Below are 18,955 nucleotides of genomic sequence, written 5' to 3' on the forward strand. Positions count from 1 at the left end.
CCCTTAATCAAATAAAATGATTATGGACTTTGCACTTGATCCTTCCATCCAGCTACTAAGAGTATAGATGGTTTTGAAGAAACCTGACTTGGCTCAGGTCTTCAAGGAGCTAGCTGGCTAAGAGGTACCGCTTGGATTTGAATATGAATATATGATTTGAATATATGTGCCGCATCAATGCACCATTGCAACTTGAATAAACTTAGAATAACGCCTAAGATTTATTGAGTGTTTCTAATGGAGCCAGAAGCCTTGCATGAATTACCTCATGTGATCTTTACAACAGTTCTGAGTATTACTAACAATTTTAATTTGCAGATAAGGACACAGGCTTACGAAAGTTAGGAAACTTGTCTCAGATTTGTCAAAGGGATTACCAGCTACATGTTTGCATCTGCTGAGTAATCTCAGGGTTTTCCGGGACTCCAGTGTCCGAAGATCCTGAATAATGTAGACTTGGATGATGCCCAGCGGGGAAAAGGTATGCCGATATCCGGTCCCGGAGAGCCAGTCCTCCTTTAGCCTTCTTCACCAGGGACCACCTTGATGCGGCCTGTCTGATCATATCTCAGGGCAGACGGCTCCTGGCTGATTCTCAGAGCAAACTTACTTTTACACAAGCGGGAACGGGTGTGGGGAGACAAGACTGAGAAACGGAAGACTTGGGAACGTGGTCCACAGATGGGGAGGGGCCTCAAGGCGGGTCCACCTTTGCAGCCTCCACAGGTTCCAGACGCTGATTAGAAAGAGCAACAAGCTCTACCGCCCGAACTCTAGGCTAAGACCTATCCCTGACCTTGGCAAAGACAGTTACCGATGACCGCTCAGCTGCGGCGGCAAGTGAGCGCACAGGGGCAGACCGAGGCACGCCCGACCGCGTGATGCATCCGACCGCCGCCGGGCTGGGACCTTCCCCCGCGACCCGCCCCGCCCGCGGGCCCCTCCCATCCTCGACGCTCCGTCTGCCAAGCCCCGGCGCCAGAGGACCCACGACGTCACCGCAGCGCTATCGAACCTCCAGCCCGCCCCCCGCGCGCCTTCCTTTTCCTCCCGTCCCGTGACGCGGCGGCCCGGCGGCGTCAGTGGACACAGTCACACGCGCGCTCCGGCCCGGCCTGCGCCCGCCGCCCACCCGACCATGGCAGCTCTCGCACGCCTCTCCTCGCGCCTGCGGTTCTGCGCCTCCGCCCTCCCCTCGGCGGGCGTCTGGTCCAAGGTAAAGTGAAGAGCAAGGCCGCGTCCGGAAGAACGCGGACGAAAGCCCGAGCGTTTTTTCTTGTCTGCCCACACCCACCCTCTCCAGGCCGGGAGCCGGCATCTGGGCGCAGGACCCAGGGCCCCGAGGCGCGCCGACGCCTCCTGGCCTCGCTGCTTCTCCGCCTGGCCTCCTTGACTTGGTTCTGCACCTGCTTCCCCAGTGAGGCGAGACCAGGCACAGAAGTGCGCGAAGAGGCCCTGGCTCGCGTTTCCGTTTCGCGGGCAGTTTCTTGGGAAGGGGCTTTGGCGGCCGGAACGGGGCCGGGAGGGTTCGCCGGCTTGAAGAGGGCAAGGGGCAACGGCTGCAAGGGGTAGGTTTGCGCTCCGAATTGGGGATCTCGGGGCGGAGGCCCCGCTACAGGCCCGGAACTGAGGGCTGGGCTAGCCAGGGGTCGGCTCGAGTTTGCCGCCCAGAGGGTGGATCGCTGCACCCCTTCTTCTCCCCATGGGGCTGCGCTGCACCTCGGCGGTGGGAAGCGGAACCCGGACTGGAGCGCTCGCCGGCGCGTTTACCTCGCCACGCCGAGTAGCCTGTGGAGGTCTGGCGGTGCCAGGACGCGGGCTTCGAGCGCGGGCATCCCTTTCTTCTGAGGCTCCTTGGGATTCCCGTTTACAAACTTCTTTGCAAACATTGTCCACTCTCACTGCAAACTCTAAACGAACGGTAGTATCTCGAGGCCCTCGCGCTGCGACTGTGGGCTGATGTGTCGTCTTTTTTCCCCGCGTACTCTGTCCACGCCTGTAAGCCCTCGCCCCGGTGCGGTTCTTATCCGGAGTCCTCGGACAGGACCAGAGTGGCGAGTCTAGGAGACTAGCTTACCTCCGTTACCACTGGAGCCTTTTCCTTGGAAGAGACAAGGAAAAGTGATGTTTTTTTGAATAATAGTTCTGAACTTAAAAGTGTGCCTTGAACACTTACCTCCTCACAAGGAACTCCTTCCTCCCCGTTGCTCTGGCATCTTACTGGCATCCACTCTGAGAGCGGTGAACGGAGAGGGGCTGTCGCAAAGCCCGGTAGGTGAGTGCTAGATGGTGATTAAGAACTGGAAAGATTTACATATAAATGCCTGTTAGGAGGCACTTTGATAATTGCAGGTAGCTTTGGATTTGTCGTTGTTAGAAGGGAGCTCGACCTTCTGTCATTGCTGTGGGCGCTGAAACGAGTGCAATTGAGGACACAGCGACCTCCCTGGGCCAAGGTTAATAACATTCCTTGTTTTGGCAGTTAGTTGTGTGTGCATGCTCAGTCGTGTCCAACTCTGCGACCCCATGGATTGTAGCCCTCCAGGCTCATCTGTTCATGGAATTTTCCAGGCAAGAATACTGGCGTGGGTTGCTATTTACTACCCCAGGGGATCTTCCCAACCCAGGGATCGAACCCACTTCTCTTGTGTCTCCTGCATTGTCAGGCAGATTCTTTACCCCTGAGCCACCTGGGAAGCCCTGCTAGTTACTTATTTGCCTAAGTGTAATTTACTTATTTTCTTAAGTGTATTATTAAACTATTCCCAAAGCCCAGCAAACGTCTTCTTAGATAGCCGAGTTACAAATTATGTGTTTTCCTGTATCTCATCTCTCCTTCAGGATTTGTTGATCGGAGGTCCAACTCCCCTTTCTCAGTGTTCCTCCAGCACTTGGCACTTAAATCTCTTACTGCTTACCCCTTAAATCCTCACCTGCTACTTGCAGTTAACTGTAACACTTGTGTACTTAACTTTTTGAACGTGTAGACATCATCTTCATAACCAGATGAAATTTGCAGACCATACTGTATGCCTTATTCTCCATCTCTCTGAGCATTACACACTGCCATGCATAGAATAGATACTCAACTCATTTCCTACGTGGATGAGAAAACAGTGTGGGCAAACTTAGGGAGTAACCTGGAGGATATATATGTATATTTTTTTTACTAAATATTACCAACAGGTAAAATGAGGTAGTTTTTTTTTTCTTGTTTGTTTGTGATAAACATGTCTTCCAGACTTGAGTGTGCATCAGAATTACCTGGAGGCTTTATCAAATAGATTGCTGTGTTCATCCCCAGAGTTTCCCATTTAGTAAGTCCTGGCAGGAGCTCAGTACTTTGCATTAATTAGTTCCCAGGTAGTAAAGCTGCTGGTCTGAGGACTGCACTTTCAGAGCCAGTGGCATTGGCTTTGACCTAAACAGACTACCCGAAGGTATCTTCCATCTTCCTTAGTCCATGATTGTTTTGGAGGGTATGTTTAATACTATTTTCCATTCACTATATAAAATTATTACTGAAAAAAAATCTTAAAACTACCATTAACACTTTAGCTAATTCTCTTCTTTGAAAACTATCTTTTCTAGATTTATCTCCAACCCCAGACTCTCCTGAACTGCCTTCCTTCCAGTACAACTTACTGGTTAATGTCACTCAGCACTTCAAGTCTTTCTGATAAAAAATGAACCAGCCATAAAGTGGCTTTTTCCTTCCTTGTTTTGTTTTTATTATGGTTAACAGCACCTGTATCCATCCAGAATGTAAGCTAGAAATTTGGAACCATTCTCTCCTCTACTCCTTTCTTTAACTTCCAGTTGATCCCCAGTGTCATGTGTAATAATTCTGCAGTTATTAGTGGCTGTTATCCTTGTAAGTTTGTAAGTTTCATTAGAGCAGAGACTATGCTTGTGAGGTTGGTTGTTAACTCTCTAGTCTCAGTATTTAGTATGAAAGGGAAAGTCGCTCAGTCCTGTCTGACTCTTCGTGACCCCATGGTCTATACAGTCCTTGGAATTCTCCAGGTCAGAATACTGGGAGTGGATAGCCTTTCTCTTCTCCAGGGGATCTTCCCAATCCAGGGATCGAACCCAGGTCTCCCACGTTGCAGACGGATTCTTTACCAGCTGAGGCACCAGAATGGGTATTTTAGAACAAATAGAGGAATGAATGAAAGAATGAGTACCCCTGCCACTTTCCTCATTCAGGCTTTTGTATGAGAGTTGTGACATCTCGGTTTCAAACAAAACACTTTGCTGTCCTTTCCTCATTGAAGGATGAAGTTGAAGCTCTCTAGTGTTGTCTTTAAGGCCTTTTGCAACTTTCCCCGACTCCCTTACCAGCCTGATCTTCATGAGCTTCTCTCCACAGTGTGATCCTGCATGCCCTTGAAAACACAGTCTTTCCACATCTTGGTACCTTTGCTCAGGCAGCTCCCCCTTTCTGGAGTCCCCACCCTCATTATTTTTTTTTAAGTCTTGGCAAACTTTTACACTTTCTGATCTGCTGGGCAGAATGCATTGCTTATTCATCTACGATCCTTTAGAGTGCTTCAGAGCATCCCTCCAAATTGGAATAAGATATATACGTTCCCTAGAAAACAAAGTATGCTGTTGCTGTAGGGCACTGCCCCATGTCAGCAACTCCTGTGAGCTCCTTGTGATTCATTTGTGTCATAAGTGAGTGATTAATTATTAATGGCCGTGTCCATCTTTGATCAACACTGGTCCAGTGCTGGATACCTAAAGCATTTTAGCACATGTCACTACTTCTTCTTGGCAGTAATGCCATGCTCTCCTTGCAAGACTGTGTATATCCACTTGCATGCTAATGCCTTTTCCTTCTAATGGTGTTCTCTGAACCTCTCTCCAGATGGCCTATCCTCCCCACTTGTATATATCCAACTTTGAGACTGACCTGGGCAATGTCAATCTTTCTGTGTCCTGATATATTTAACTATAAGGTAACAAGGTAGAGAGCATGTAGGTATATAGTTCCTATCATTAAGATAAGATATGTTTAAAAATAAGAAAAGACAGTGTGGTCTGTGAATTTTCCCTCAGAGATCTTCAAAGTGAAGTGCTTTCATTTCACTAAGTTCTGAAGTGTTGAATGACAGAAAAAAGAGGAATTTAGGTGAAAGAATTAGTGGTAGAAGTGGTTAGAAAGGAACGAGTTCTGGATTGGGAAGTCATGAGATAAAACTTAGGCTCCACAGTAGAATCTGATCTTAAAGATTAAGTGTAAGAATTTGAAGATGAGAACAAAGTAGGAAGAGGGAGAAGATTTTGAAAGAACTAGATTTAATAGAAAATAATTTTGCACTGCAAGAATTTTATTTCTTGGCTTCAGTATGTACTGAATCACTATTATTTCTTTCCCTTAATAGTATTAGCAGAAACTAGTGGCAACAATGAGATGGAATTTTGCAGAAGGTAGGAGGGTGGAAAATGAAACAAAATATATTATGTTAATGTACAGGAAGATCTCAGTGTAAAAAAAAAAAATTACTCCTAGAATCAGTAGCTGTCAAAGCTGTATAGTTCGTTACTCTTCATTCTTTTAGGTAACTTCTGCAAAGTTGAAGGTTATTTTATTTATTTACTTATTTTTGTAGCAGATGATGCTTGGGTTTTTTCACATAATTATTTTAATATTTAAAATATAGTAGAAGGTAGGGCAGTTTAGAGCTTTACTTGAATTCAGTTATCTTAGGAATAAAGGTACGTGATTAGAGACATATTTCTCCCCACCTCCCTGCCAATTCTTAGAAGGTGTTGGGTGTCTGTTTCTTCACCGCCAGAGGCAAGGAGTGTGGGAAGGGTTAGTGGGCAAGGAGTATGTGTGTCAGAGAACAGATTCCAAGGCTTTCTCAGGGGTGCTGCCTCCCAGGTTCTGGGTAGTTCGCTGATTTCAGGCCTTGAAGATCCGCAGCAAACTTTCTGTGGTAACTGGCCTCAGGCATCGTGCTTCCTCTTTACCCCACTGCCTGCAGTTCATATTACTGTTTGCCCAATAATCTTTGGATACTCACGCTGGCAACTTGATTGCAAATAAAATAATTACATTAAAGTAATCTTAAAGCTGGGGCTAATTTAAAAAAAAAAATCCCTCAACAAAAATTGCTTGGATTAATTGGCTATAGTATGGATCATGTTAAATTCTTTGTAAAATCAGTAATGTGTCTGTTTTTGCATGTGTGGAGGGTAGAGTGGGGAGGTTAAAAATGAAAACTAAACTCCCAATCAATATCAGGTTAATCTTATTGCCCTGGCTGGGAATGGAGAAAAGGTTGCATTTCTCAAGTGAAGATCATATCCCCTGGGTATCTTCTGTTATCCAGGCTCAGGGCTAAGTGCTTCTTAGCTTTATAATAATAATAGATAATTGTTTGATCCATACTACATCCCTGGGAAACAGGTATCATTGTTTGTATCATGCTTTTTTAAAAAAAATATTAAGAAGAGTGTCTTGTTATGTGATACAATTGCATGTCTAATTATATGGAAATCATTGACAGGAATTTTTAAAAAAAGATCATCTTTTTGTAAACCCTGATAACTCAGCTGGTAAAGAATCCACCTGCAGTGCAGGAGACCCCAGTTCAATTCCTGGGTCGGAAAGATCCTCTGGAGAAGGGATAGGCTACCCACTCCAGTATTCTTGGGCTTCCCTTGTGGCTCAGCTGGTAAAGAATCACCTGCAATGCCGGAGACCTGGGTTCGATCCCTGGGTTGGGAAGATCTCCTGGAGAAGGGAAAGGCTACCCACTCCAGTATTTTGGCCTGGAGAGTTCCATGGACTGTATAGTCCATGGGGTTGCAAAGAGTCGGACACGAGTGAGCGACTTTGACTTTCACTTTTGTGAACTTAATGTCACTGCCATCCCCCCTCCTCCGCCAAAAAAAGAGGCACAGAAGTTAAGTAATTTTCTCCAGTTAATACTTCTACTGGCATAGGATATTTTAAACTTTGAAATTAATAGAATATGGCCCATTATGCCACTGTTTGTTTCTCAGTCAATAGATATCAAATGTTATAATAAATAGATGATAAATATCAACAAATATTGTTCGAGCTTGAGTCTGGCGCCTTAGACCACTCGGCCATCCTGACAGGTTAAATATCAATAAATATTGTTAACTGAACAGATGCAAAATGAACAGACCAATGCTGAGTACCTGTAAATTCTTTATTATCTTGAGTCCTTCTCACATTCTCTGAAAATATGAATTCGTTTTATTGCTTTTAAGCTTTTGATTGTCTGGGTAAATGTGAAACACTTGGGTTTTTTTCTAAAATACTTCTGAGGTTTTTGGGAGAGATGTGGCACAGGCTCCTCAGTAATTAAAAAAAAAAGAGATTTGTGTATGTATTTGGTTGCCGTGGTTCTTAGTTGTGGCACTTGGGATCGTTGATCTTCATCACAGCATGCGAACTTTTAGTTGTGGCAGGTTGGATCTAGTTGCCTGACCAGGGTTCAAACTTGGGCCCCCTGTATTGGGAGCTCAGTCTTAACCCCTGGACCACCAGGTCAGTCCACTTCTCAATAATTTATGACCGTTTGTAATGAAAGATACTGTTCATGGGCTTCTTGCAGCAAGAATCCTGGAGTGGCCTGCCATTTGAATTGTGGTGATTGAGGACTCTCGAGAGTCCCTTGGACAGCAGGGAGATCAAACCAGTCAGTCCTAAGGGAAATCAATCCTGAATACTCATTGGAAGGACTGATACTGAAACTGAAGCTCCAATACTTTGGCCACCTGATGTGAAAAGCCAACTCGTTGTAAAAGACCCTGATGCTGGAAAAGATTGAGGGCAGGAGGAGAACAGGGCAACAGAGGATGAATAGTTTGGATGGTATCATCGACTCTGTGGACATGAGTTTGAGCAAACTCCGGGAGATATTGAAAGACAGGGAGCCTGGCGTGCTGTAATCCATGGGATCTCAAAGAGCTGGACGTGACAGAACAACAGCAACCAATTTTAACTACATTAAAAAATGTCAGAGAAACTGTAAGTTTGGAAGCAATAGATAATTGTGTTAGATTACTAGAGTGTAAGGTCACATTGAGAGAATTTTCAGTCTTCAGTTTTACCCCCCAGACAAATTCTTTAACTTTCTTCCTCCTCCTGCTAAGGCCCTGACTCTTTACCTTTCACTGAAAATAAGGACAACAGAGTTCTTCATGAAAAAAATGACACTTATAAAGGTTTGTTGTACATAAGTAATAAGATAGAAGTAGTATAAGACTGAGGATTTTTGAAAAGGACGGAGGAACATATTGAGGTAGAGGGCCCCAGTGATAGAAGGCTAAACCTGGGAACTGGTTTTGCTTTAACAGTGTGGGGTAAATTACAAGATCCTTATATCTTCAGAAACTTTACTTGTAAAATGAGTTGGTTGGATTAGATACGTGTGTATTTTTCTCTTCTCTGTTTTTTAGGCGTGTGTGTGTGATCAGTTGTGTCTGACTCTTTGCCACCCTGTGGACTGTAGCCTGCCAGGCTGTCCTTGGGATGTCCCAGGCAAGAATACTGGAATGGGTTGTCATTTCCATTTCAGGGGGATCTTCCTGACCCAGGGATCGAATCCCCGTCCCTTGTGTCTCCACTGTACCACCTGGGAAGCCCCTGTTTTCTAGGAGATATCCTCAGTTTCATTTTACGATATGTATGTTGGCCTCATTAGTCAGGCTATCAAAATTTTAAGTTCTAAGATTAAAAACATATTTTCATATATATGCGTGTGTTAAAACAGAATCAAATAAATCCCTGCTACTTGAGTATAGGACCGAGGAGACAGCTGTTGGTGGTTCAGGCTCTTTCCTTCCTCTCCCCACCTCTGCTTATTTCCCTGTGTGTGGGCAATGTGCCACGGTAAACCACTCTTCCTCATCTGACCTTGACCAAGGTTGCAGTTTAAAAGGACAAAGGTCATTTAGCAGCCTATACCTTTGCAGATCTCATTGGACTTTCAGTATAGTTTCTTCATCTCCTTTTGTATTGTGTGTTAGTTGTTCAGTTGTGTCCGACTCTTTGTGACCCCATGGGGTGTTGCCCACCAGGCTTCTTTGTCCATGGAATTTTCTAAGCAACAACACTGGAGTGGGTTGCCATTTCCTTCTTTACCTTTTGTATTAATTGACACATTTTGTGACCAACCTAGACAGCATATTAAAAAGCAGAGACATTACTTTGCCAACAAAGGTCCATCTAGTCAAAGCTATGGTTTTTCTAGTAGTCATGTATGGATGTGAGAGTTGGACTATAAAGAAAGCTGAGCACTGAAGAATTGATGCTTTTGGACTGTGGTGTTGGAGAAGACTCTTGAGAGTCCCTTGGACAGCAGGGAGATCCACCCAGTCCATCCTAAAGGAGATCAGTCCTGAATATTCATTGGAAGGACTGATGCTGAAGCTGAAACTCCAATACTTGCCCACCTGATTTGAAGAACTGACTCATTTGAAAAGACCCTGATGCTGGAGAAGGGGATGACAGAGGATGAGATGGTTAGATGACATCACTGACTTAGTGGACATGAGTTTGAGTAAACTCTGGGAGTTGGTGATGGACAGGGAGGCCTGGCGTGCTGTGGTCCATGAGGATGCAAAGAGTCGGACACGACTGAGCGGCTGAACTGAACTGACACTTTTTATGAAAGGAGTTTTTGGAGGGAGAAAAAAGTGAGAGCTCTCATTTATGCTTTTGCTTTGATCCCCTGGGGTTCTCTGTCTGGGAGGCTCTGATAGGCATGGGTGTGAGCTTACAACATCGATGGGCTGGTTAAGGGGCAGTGTCTCAGGAGTCAGGTGTCATTCTTTCTACCCCCTCTCTTTTTATGCATGCGTGCTCAGTTGTGTCTGACTCTTTGCGATTCCATGGACTATAGCCCACCAGGCTCCTCTGTCTATGGGATTTTTCAGGCAAGACTACTGGAGTGGGTTGCTATTTCCTCCTCCAGAGGGTTCTTCCCAACCCAGGGACCGAACCCACATCTTCTCTATTTCCTGCTTGTCAGGCAAATTCTTTACCCCTCAGCCTCTGGGGAAGCCCTCTTTTTTTAGGACTATATAATGAGGATAAAGAAGAGATGATGTTAAGTATGAGTGATTGCAACTCAATCGACTTTAAGTATTCTTTTCCATTATGGTTTACCATAGGATTTTTTAAAATTGGAGGATAATTACTTTGCAATGTCATGTTAGTTTCTGCTGTACAGCAAAGTGAATCAGCTGTACGTATACATAACATAGATTCCCTCCTTCTTGAGCTTCCCTCCCCGCCCCCACCCCAGCCCTCTGGGTCATCACAGGGCACCATGCTGGGCTCTCTGATTTACAGCGGCTTCCCACTGGCTGTGTTTTACACATGGCAGCATATATATGTCAGTGCTACTGTCTGTTTGTCCTGCCTTCTTTTTTCCCAGCTGTATGCACAAGTCTGTTCTCTGTATCTGTGTCTCTCTTCCTACCTTGCAGATAGGTTCATTTTTCTAGATTCCGTATATATATATATATATATTAATATTTGTTTTTCTCTTTCTGACTTCTTTCACTGTGTATGACCGACTCTAGGTTCATCCACATCGCTGCAGATGACCTCATTTTGTTCCTTTTATGGCTGAGTGATATTCCATTGTGTATATGTACCACAACTTCTTTACCTGTTCATCTGTCGATGGACATCTAGTTTTGCTAACATATTCTGGCTATTGTAAATAGTGGCATGCAGGATCTTTAGTTGTGGCACGTGAACTCTAGTTTCGGCATGTGGATATAGTTCCCTAACCAGGGATTTCACCTGGGTCCTCTGCATTGGGAGCCTGGAGTCTTCACCACTGGACCACCAAGGAAGTCTCTGCCCATCCTACTCTTAAGATGAACTGCTTACAGCCTCACTCTTTCAAAGACAAGCTAGTGAAATTATCCTTGTATATATAATAATTGAATACATTCATATACATGCAAAATAAACACAAGTTTCCAAATGCTTGTTCATTTAAAAATGTTTTTTAATGTTTTAGGGATGTATTTGCTACTTTTCAACTAGCACACGTCATCATACCAAATTTTATACAGACCCAGTGGAAGCGGTAAAAGACATTCCTGATGGTGCAACAATACTGGTTGGTGGTGAGTAATAGTATTGTTTTCCTTTTGATTTTCGCAAAGCAGGGAAATCACAATGGTGAGGTGATTAGAAAGGCTAATTATTTTATTACTTTGTTAATAAATGCCAATTATTAGAAATGCCAGTTATTTTATTGTTTATTGATTCTTTATCTTAATTTATTTATTACATACTATCTATTTTTTATTATAGTGTCCCCTTCCTGACAGTTTAGCAAGGTTTAGCACTTTATATTTGACCTTTTATATTTCTTTTCCTTTTATTTGAAAAGCTGACACCTTAAATGGCGATATCTTATTAGTAGCTTTGAAAAATCCCTAGATACTTGGGAATTCTGCTTAACTTAAAACGTTTGCATTAAAAAAAGAAAAGTTTGCATTGATCTCAGCAGCCCACACTGGCCATTCCTTTTGTTCCTCCTCATTTGGAAGCTAGAGAGCACATCCGCCTCTATCTGTTAGTGAGTTTCTCAAGTTCTGTTGCTTCTTTTTGTTTAGAATGTCTTTTGGCATCCCGTCTCACACTCATTAAACTTGTTGCCTGATTCTTATACGTTTCTTTGGATTTCTAGGCCTTGGTCATAAAAATCAAGGGTGATTTTTAAGGCTGCCCTTCATTCGTTCATTCATTCCACTCGGCGGTCATTGAATTTTAGACCCAGTACCGTTTGAGGAATTGTGTAAAAGAAATGAAAGTCATTGGCTTAGGCTTCTAGATCTGCAGAATCTATTCAGGAATGTAAAACAAACATGCTTGAAAAAGTAACTGTGTAAAGGTTCAATTTTATTTTATTTTATTTTTTAAGGTTCAATTTTAAAGTGGGAAAATAACAAATATGTAGTTAAGTGCAAGAAGAACAATATGTATCTGGTTGTATTGACACGTTGCACTTGGCTTTATACTTATGAATCAAGGACTTGGCAGTGATGTCTGCTGCTATATAATGATGTAAAACATTTGGAGATAGCTATATGACCATTTATTTTGTTTCATTTTTTTTGAGGTTTATTTGTGCTTTGTTTTGCCAGTAGAACTTTAGTAAAGTAACTTGCAGACTTTTTTGATCTAAAAACACATTTTACATCACAATCCAGCAAACACACATGTATGTAATATGTATACATATATAAGTGAAACAAAAGTTTTCCCAAAAATGTCTATCCTGAGTGTTAATTTTTTTTTTTTTGGAAACTTTTTTCTCAAAGCAGTTTTAGGTTTATAACAAAATTGACAGGAAGGTACAGAAATTCCCCACATGCATGCATATCCGTTATCAACAGAGTGGTACTTTTTTTTTTTTTTTAACCAAGGATGAATTGCATTGACATATGATAACCACCAAAATCCATGGTTCACCTTAGGGTTCACTTTAATGAAGTAAATAATGTTGCACATTCTATGGGTTTGGACCAAAGTATAGTGACTTATATATATATCATTATAATGTCATACAAAGTATTTCATGGCTCATGAAAACTTCTGTACTCTGTGTATTCGTCTTCCCCCACCCCTCAAATTCCTGGCAACCATTGATCTTTCTACTGTCTGTGACCACTTCTTAAGTTGCTGAGATATATCTGTGTATTTGCATAGTAGGTCTAATAATGTGCTGGTATATTTTTCTTTTTTTTTTAAGAGTAACAGATACGTTTCCTTGGAAGAAAATTTCCCTCTACATAATTATTTATCTTCTTGGCCCATTATAGGTTTTGGGTTATGTGGAATTCCAGAGAATCTTATAGGAGCTTTGCTAAAGACTGGAGTAAAAGGACTAACTGCAGTCAGCAACAATGCTGGGTAAGTGTGTGTTTCTAAAACAACTGACTTGAAAGAAATGATAATCCTTCATAATATTGAAATGAAGTCTACCAGTGAAGTGAAATATTTCTTCATTGATGGGAGCAGTAAGCTTAAGGATCAGAAGATAGTTTTATTATTCCAATGATTAAGACTCCATGATGCCACTGCAGGGCACACAGGTTTGCTCACATGTCAGGGAACCAAGATGCCACAAGAAAAGAAAAATGTTCAAACTGAGCCCTTCATTTTAAAGTTTATTTAGTTATTTATTTTGTTTTTGGCTGTGCTGGGTCTTTATTGGTGCACTGGCTTTTCTTTTTTCTTTTTTTTTTGACTGGCTTTTCTGTAGTTGTGGCGAGGTGGGGCTACTCTCTAGTTGTGGAGCATGGGCTCTAGGGCACATGGGCTTCAGTAGTTGTGGCTCCTGGACTCTAGAACACAGGCTCAGTAGTTGACGAGCACAGGCTTAGTTGCTCCAAGGTGTATGGGATCTTCTGGATCAGGGATTGAACCCATGTCTCCTGCATTGGCAGGCAGGTTCTTTACCACTGACCACCAGCAAAGACCCCTTTCATCTTAAAACTTAGAGATTTTATGTTGCACCTTATTGTAGATCTTTATTTACAAAGGCAGATGGACATCCATTTGAAATGTTTCTTTTATTTTGGTTATGCCCTTACCATAGAAGATACATGAAGAATATAATCACTCATTAAAAATGTTGCTGGTCTTGGTAGAAAGAGGAGGGTATGCAGCCAGCATTAAGACAGTAGGCTTGCATATCAAAATGGTCAGCAATGGCCCATAAAATCTTAATGATGAATGGCCTGCATATTAAGATATATTTAGTTATTAATGGAAAGGCCATTTTAATTCACAGTGGTAAATTATCAGCTCTTCTAACAGTGAAAGACTTCAAAGATCTTAAAAATTAAAGAAATTAACTAATTTGGCAGTTTAATATATTATCATAAATGCAGTTTAGAAGAAATAGCACAGATTATTTAGGCAACAAAACTGATCTACATCATTGTTGTTGTTTAGTCACTCAACCATGTCTGACTCTTTACAACTCCATGGACTGCAGCAAGCCAGGCTTCCCTGTCCTTCACTGTCTCACAGAATTTGTTCAAAGTCATGTCCATTGAGTCAGTGATGCCATCCAGCCTTCTCAACTTCTGTTGCCTCCTTCTCCTGCCCTCGATCTTTTCTAGCATCAGGGTCTTTTCTGTTGAGTTGGCTCATCACATCTGGTGGCCAAAGTATTGGAGTTCTAACTTCAGCATTAGTCCTTCCAATGAATATTCAGGGTTGATTTCCTTTAGGATTGACTGGTGTCGTCTCCTTGCTATCCAAGGAGCTCTCAAGAGTCTTTCCCAACACCACAGTTTGAAAGCATCAGTTCTTCAGTGCTCAGCTTTCTTTGTGGTCCAACTCTCCCATCTGTACATGACTACTGGAAAAACCAGAGCTTTGACTATACAGACCATTGTTGGCAAAGTAATGTCTCTGCTTTTTAGGGCACTGTCTAGGTTTGTAATAGCTTTTCTTCCAAGGAGAAAGCATCTTTTAATTTCATGGGTGCAGTCACTGTCCACAGTGATTTTGGAACCCAAGAAAATAAAGTCTGTTACTGCATTTTTTCTTCATCTATTTGCCATGAAGTGATAGGACCAGGTGCCATGATCTTTGTTTTTTGAATGTTCAGTCTTAAGCCTGCTTTTTCACTCTCCTGTTTCACCTTCATCAAGAGACGCTCTAGAAACTCTTCGCTTTTTGCTGTTAGAGTGGTACCATCTACGTATCTGAGGTTGTTGATATTTCTCCTGACAGTCTTGATTCCAGCTTATGCTTCATCCAGTCCACCATAGTGCATGATGTACTCTGCATAAAAGTTAAATAAGTAGGATGACAGTATGCAGCCTTGATGTATTCCTTTCCCAATTTGGAACCAGTCCATTGTTCCATGTCCAGTTTTATCTGTTGTTTCTTGCTCATTTTTTTCTTGCTGACTTTATTTATGCTGTTATTTTTGCTTGGGAGCCTGTCCACTTCTCTGGGTATCCACATCTTTTCCCATCTTACAGAAGCCATATCCAGTTAGAGAACTGCTCTAGCCTTCATTGATCTTCTTCCTTTCTGAATTCTGGTGGAGATGGTTAGCCTGTCTCTGTGTACTGATATATATTTATTATCTCTGATGTATATTACAGGCCAATCCTTTTACTTAGAGTAGTTTTCTATTTTCTTGTTTTTTTTTTTTTTTTAATTTTTAGCTGCACCATGGAGCATACAGGATCTTAGTTCCCCAACCAGAGGTCAGTCCCATGCCCCCTGCAGTGGAAGTGGGGAGTCTTGACCACTGGACCGCAGGGAAATCCCTAGAGTAGTTTTGTGTTTCCTACTATTTATGCTTAGCCTATAGTCTCAGAGTCATTGAGACTTGAAACTGGATGGGATTACAGTGACCATGTGTTCCAGTTCCTTCATTTAGTAGGTGAAACCCTCTGTAAATAGGGAAGTAACTTGTTCATGGTCACTTGTTATTTCTGAAACACATCCTGTGCCCTTTGAACTTACTTAATGTTTATTAAAGGTACTTTTGATTATCTATACTTGGTTGAATTTTCCTGATAGGTCAGTGCTTCTAAGGAGTGTATGCATGTATGCTAAGATGCTTCAGTCATGTCTGACTCTTTTGTGACCCCATGGACTGTAGCCCGCCAGGTTCCTCTGTTTATGGGATTCTCCAGGCAAGAATACTTTAGTTTATCCAAGCAAGAATACTGGAGTAGGTTGCCATTCCCTTCTCCAGGAGATCTTAGCAACCCAGGGATCAAACCCGTGGCTCTTACATCTGCTTCATTGGCAGTAGTACAGATTAATGTAAATTCTTCGTGCTGAGTAAGTACCGATAACCTACTTCATCGAACTCAAAGAAGGCACTCTGTACACCTTGATTGGCAGTTGATTATCTTCTTTTTTTTTTTTTTTTCGCTGTTGATTAGCTTAATTAGAGGCGTTTAAGGTTTATAGGGATGAGGACTTTGTTTTGATAATTAGAATCAGATAAATGAGGAGGCCAACTTAGTATGTCTTTATATGAGAACCAAACGTAGTGTGAGTTGTGGGGTAAAGGGAGAGAACATGGCATTAGAAGTAATGGTTATCACCAATATGGTCAATCTAAAAAAAATGGTACAAAAGAACTTATTTCTAAAAGAGAAATAGACTCACAGACATAGAAAACAAACTTTTGGTTACCAAAGGGGAAAGGAGATGAGGGGGATAAATTATGAGTTTGGGTTTAACAGATACTCACAACTGTATATATTTGTAAAATAGATAAGCAGCAAGGACCGACTGTATAGCACAGGAAACTATATTCAATATCTTGTAATACCCTGTAGTGAAAGAGACTGAAAAAGAATGTGTATGAATATATAACCAAATCACTTGGCTCTATACTTTGAAACTAATGCAACTTTGGAAATCAGTTCTACTTCATTTTTTAATATAAGGAAATAATGATTATTTTCTCCTTTAGAAAAAGACTCCATCTTTATAAGTTCTGCCTGAATTGGAAGTCTTCCAAAGTTCAGGACTCCTAATTGTCTGTTTTTTTTTTTTTGTTTGTTTGCTTTTAATGACCACTGAGACCTGTTGGCCTGAGGTAGCACTTACTTTGCTATGAGTATTGACTATTAAATGTTGATAAGACAAACCCTCCCTTAGGATCACTGAGAAGAATCAGTGCTTTGATATGGGTTGATTAGAAAAGTGGGGAAATTGCAGATGTTCCTCTGGTTTTTGGAAGACTTTAACATACGAATTACACACCTGGGTGAGCAAATGTTTCACAGTAAACTTTATTTCAGGTAATTAAGTCACAGAGTCAAGGGAAGACTAGGTGTGCTGTATTAGTCATTTTCATTTCCTCAGGACAAGGTTGTTTTAGATTACGGTTCTTGAAGGTGGGGATTTAGACAACTCCAAGGGCAGCCCCACTTCGTGTAGAAGACTAATAAATGCTGGTAGTATGTACAACATATATACAGCATATGTACATATGTACAACAGTCCCCCCCTTATCCATGGTTTTGCTTTACATGGTTTGAGATACACGGCATCAACCTTGGTCTGGAAATATTAAATGGAAAATTCCAGAAATAAACAATTCATGAGTTTTCAATTACAGGCTATTTTGAGTAGCATGATGAAATCTCATGCCCTCCTGCTCTGTCCTGCCCTGGACGAGAATCATCCTTTTGTCCAGCGTGTCCACTGGTTAGTCTCTTAGTTACTTCATCATCAGATCCATGGTCATCAGTGTTGCCAGATCACAGTGACTGTGTTCAAGGAATGTTTATTTTACTTAATAATGGCCCCCAGATGCAAGAGTAGTGATGCTGGTAATTCAGCTATGCCAAAGAGAAGCCGTGAAGTGCTTCTTTAAAGTGAAAAGGTGAATATTCTCGATTTAATAAGGAAAGAAAACGATCGTATGCTGAGATTGCTAAGATGTATGGTGAGAATGAGTCTTCAGCCTGAAATTGTGAAGAAGGAAAAAGAAATTTGTACTAGTTTTCTTGCTGCATCTCAAATTGCAAGTTACAGCCATAGTGCATGATGAGTGCCCAGTTAAGCTGAAAAAGGTATTAAATTTGTATAGTAACATATTTTGAGAGATCACCATTCACATAGCTTTTATTACAATATGCTGTTATAATTGTTCTACTTTATAATTAGTTATTATTGTTAATATCTTACTGTGCCTAATTTATAAATGAAACTTTATCATAGATATGCATGTATAAGAAAAGAAGATACCTGTGTATTGTTGTTGTTTAGTTGCTAAGTTGTATCTGACTCTTTTGTGACCCTGTGGACTGTAGTCCACCAGGCTCCTCTGTCTGTGGGATTTTCTAGGTAAGAACACTGGAGTAGATTGCCATTCCCTTCTGCAGGGGATTGTACATAGCATCTGTAGGGTTGGTACTGTCTTGGCATGTATCCTTGTTGAGGGGAGATGCGTGTATGTACCTGTACATGAGATTACAATGCTGTTACTTGTATATACTTGTGTATATCTTGTTTTATTGCATTTTGTTTTATTGCATTTCACAGACATTGCACTTTTTACAAATTGAAGGTTCAGGGTAGCCCTGCATTAAACAAGTGTATTTGGCTCCATTTTTCCAATAGAATTTGCTCACTTCATGCCTCTGTCACTTTTTGACAATTTTTGCAATATTTCAAACTTTTTCATTATTATTTGTTATGGTAATCTGTGATCAGTGATCTTTTTTTTTAATTTATTTTTTAATTGAAGGATAATTGCTTTACAGAATTTTCTTGTTTTCTGTCAAACATCAACATGAATCAGCCATAGGTATACATATGTCAGTGATCTTTGATGTTATTATTGTGAAAAAATTATGAATTCCTGAAGGTTCAGATGATCGTTAGCATATTTTAATAATGCAGTATTTTTTTGAATCACTGTGGCTTTCATTTTTTAAATTACTTTTTATTGGAGTATAGTTTCTTTGCAATATTGTTACAAAGTATTTTTAAAGTAAGGCATTGACATTATTTTTAGGCATAATAAATACTATTGCACACTTAACAGATTACAGTATAGTATAAACATTTATATTCAGTGGAAAACAAAAAAATTCTCAGGACTTGCTTTATTGCAGTGTTTGCTTTTCTGTTGTGGTCTGGTGAGGTATGCCTGTTGTTCTGTACCACTCAGGTATAGGAATTCTCTGGGGGTCCAGGAGCAGTTTTTCACTCTAAATAAAATTTCTGATTTTGCACCAATGGTTTTGAACCCAGAGATAAAGGCAAATGGCTCCTTTGCTGTGCCATCTTATTTGTCAAGATAGCTACAGCTCTGAGAGCTCTAAAGGGCTTGAAGGGGAGATCTCGGCTGCCTTGGCTGATCATGAACATTTCCCCCAAGATTAGGTTATTTGGTTTGGGAAGGGCTAGCCACTTCCTCCTTTCCCGCCAGAG

The 18,955-nt window shown here is 41.5% G+C and overlaps 1 protein-coding gene across 1 annotated transcript in view; it reads left to right on the forward strand.

Annotated features, from left to right (window-relative positions):
• Positions 1-975: 975 nt before the first annotated feature.
• Positions 976-18,955, forward strand: part of OXCT1 (3-oxoacid CoA-transferase 1) — a 159,373-nt gene continuing 141,393 nt past the window's right edge. The window contains exons 1-3 of the mRNA XM_043887930.1: positions 976-1,216; positions 11,028-11,136; positions 12,841-12,931. Coding sequence (XP_043743865.1) covers positions 1,139-1,216; positions 11,028-11,136; positions 12,841-12,931 — 278 coding nt within the window. The 5' untranslated portion in view covers positions 976-1,138. The remainder of the gene's footprint in view (positions 1,217-11,027; positions 11,137-12,840; positions 12,932-18,955) is intronic.

The sequence above is a fragment of the Cervus elaphus genome, chromosome 25 (assembly GCF_910594005.1).
Source record: "Cervus elaphus chromosome 25, mCerEla1.1, whole genome shotgun sequence".
In the NCBI taxonomy this organism is placed as follows: Eukaryota; Metazoa; Chordata; class Mammalia; order Artiodactyla; family Cervidae; genus Cervus; species Cervus elaphus.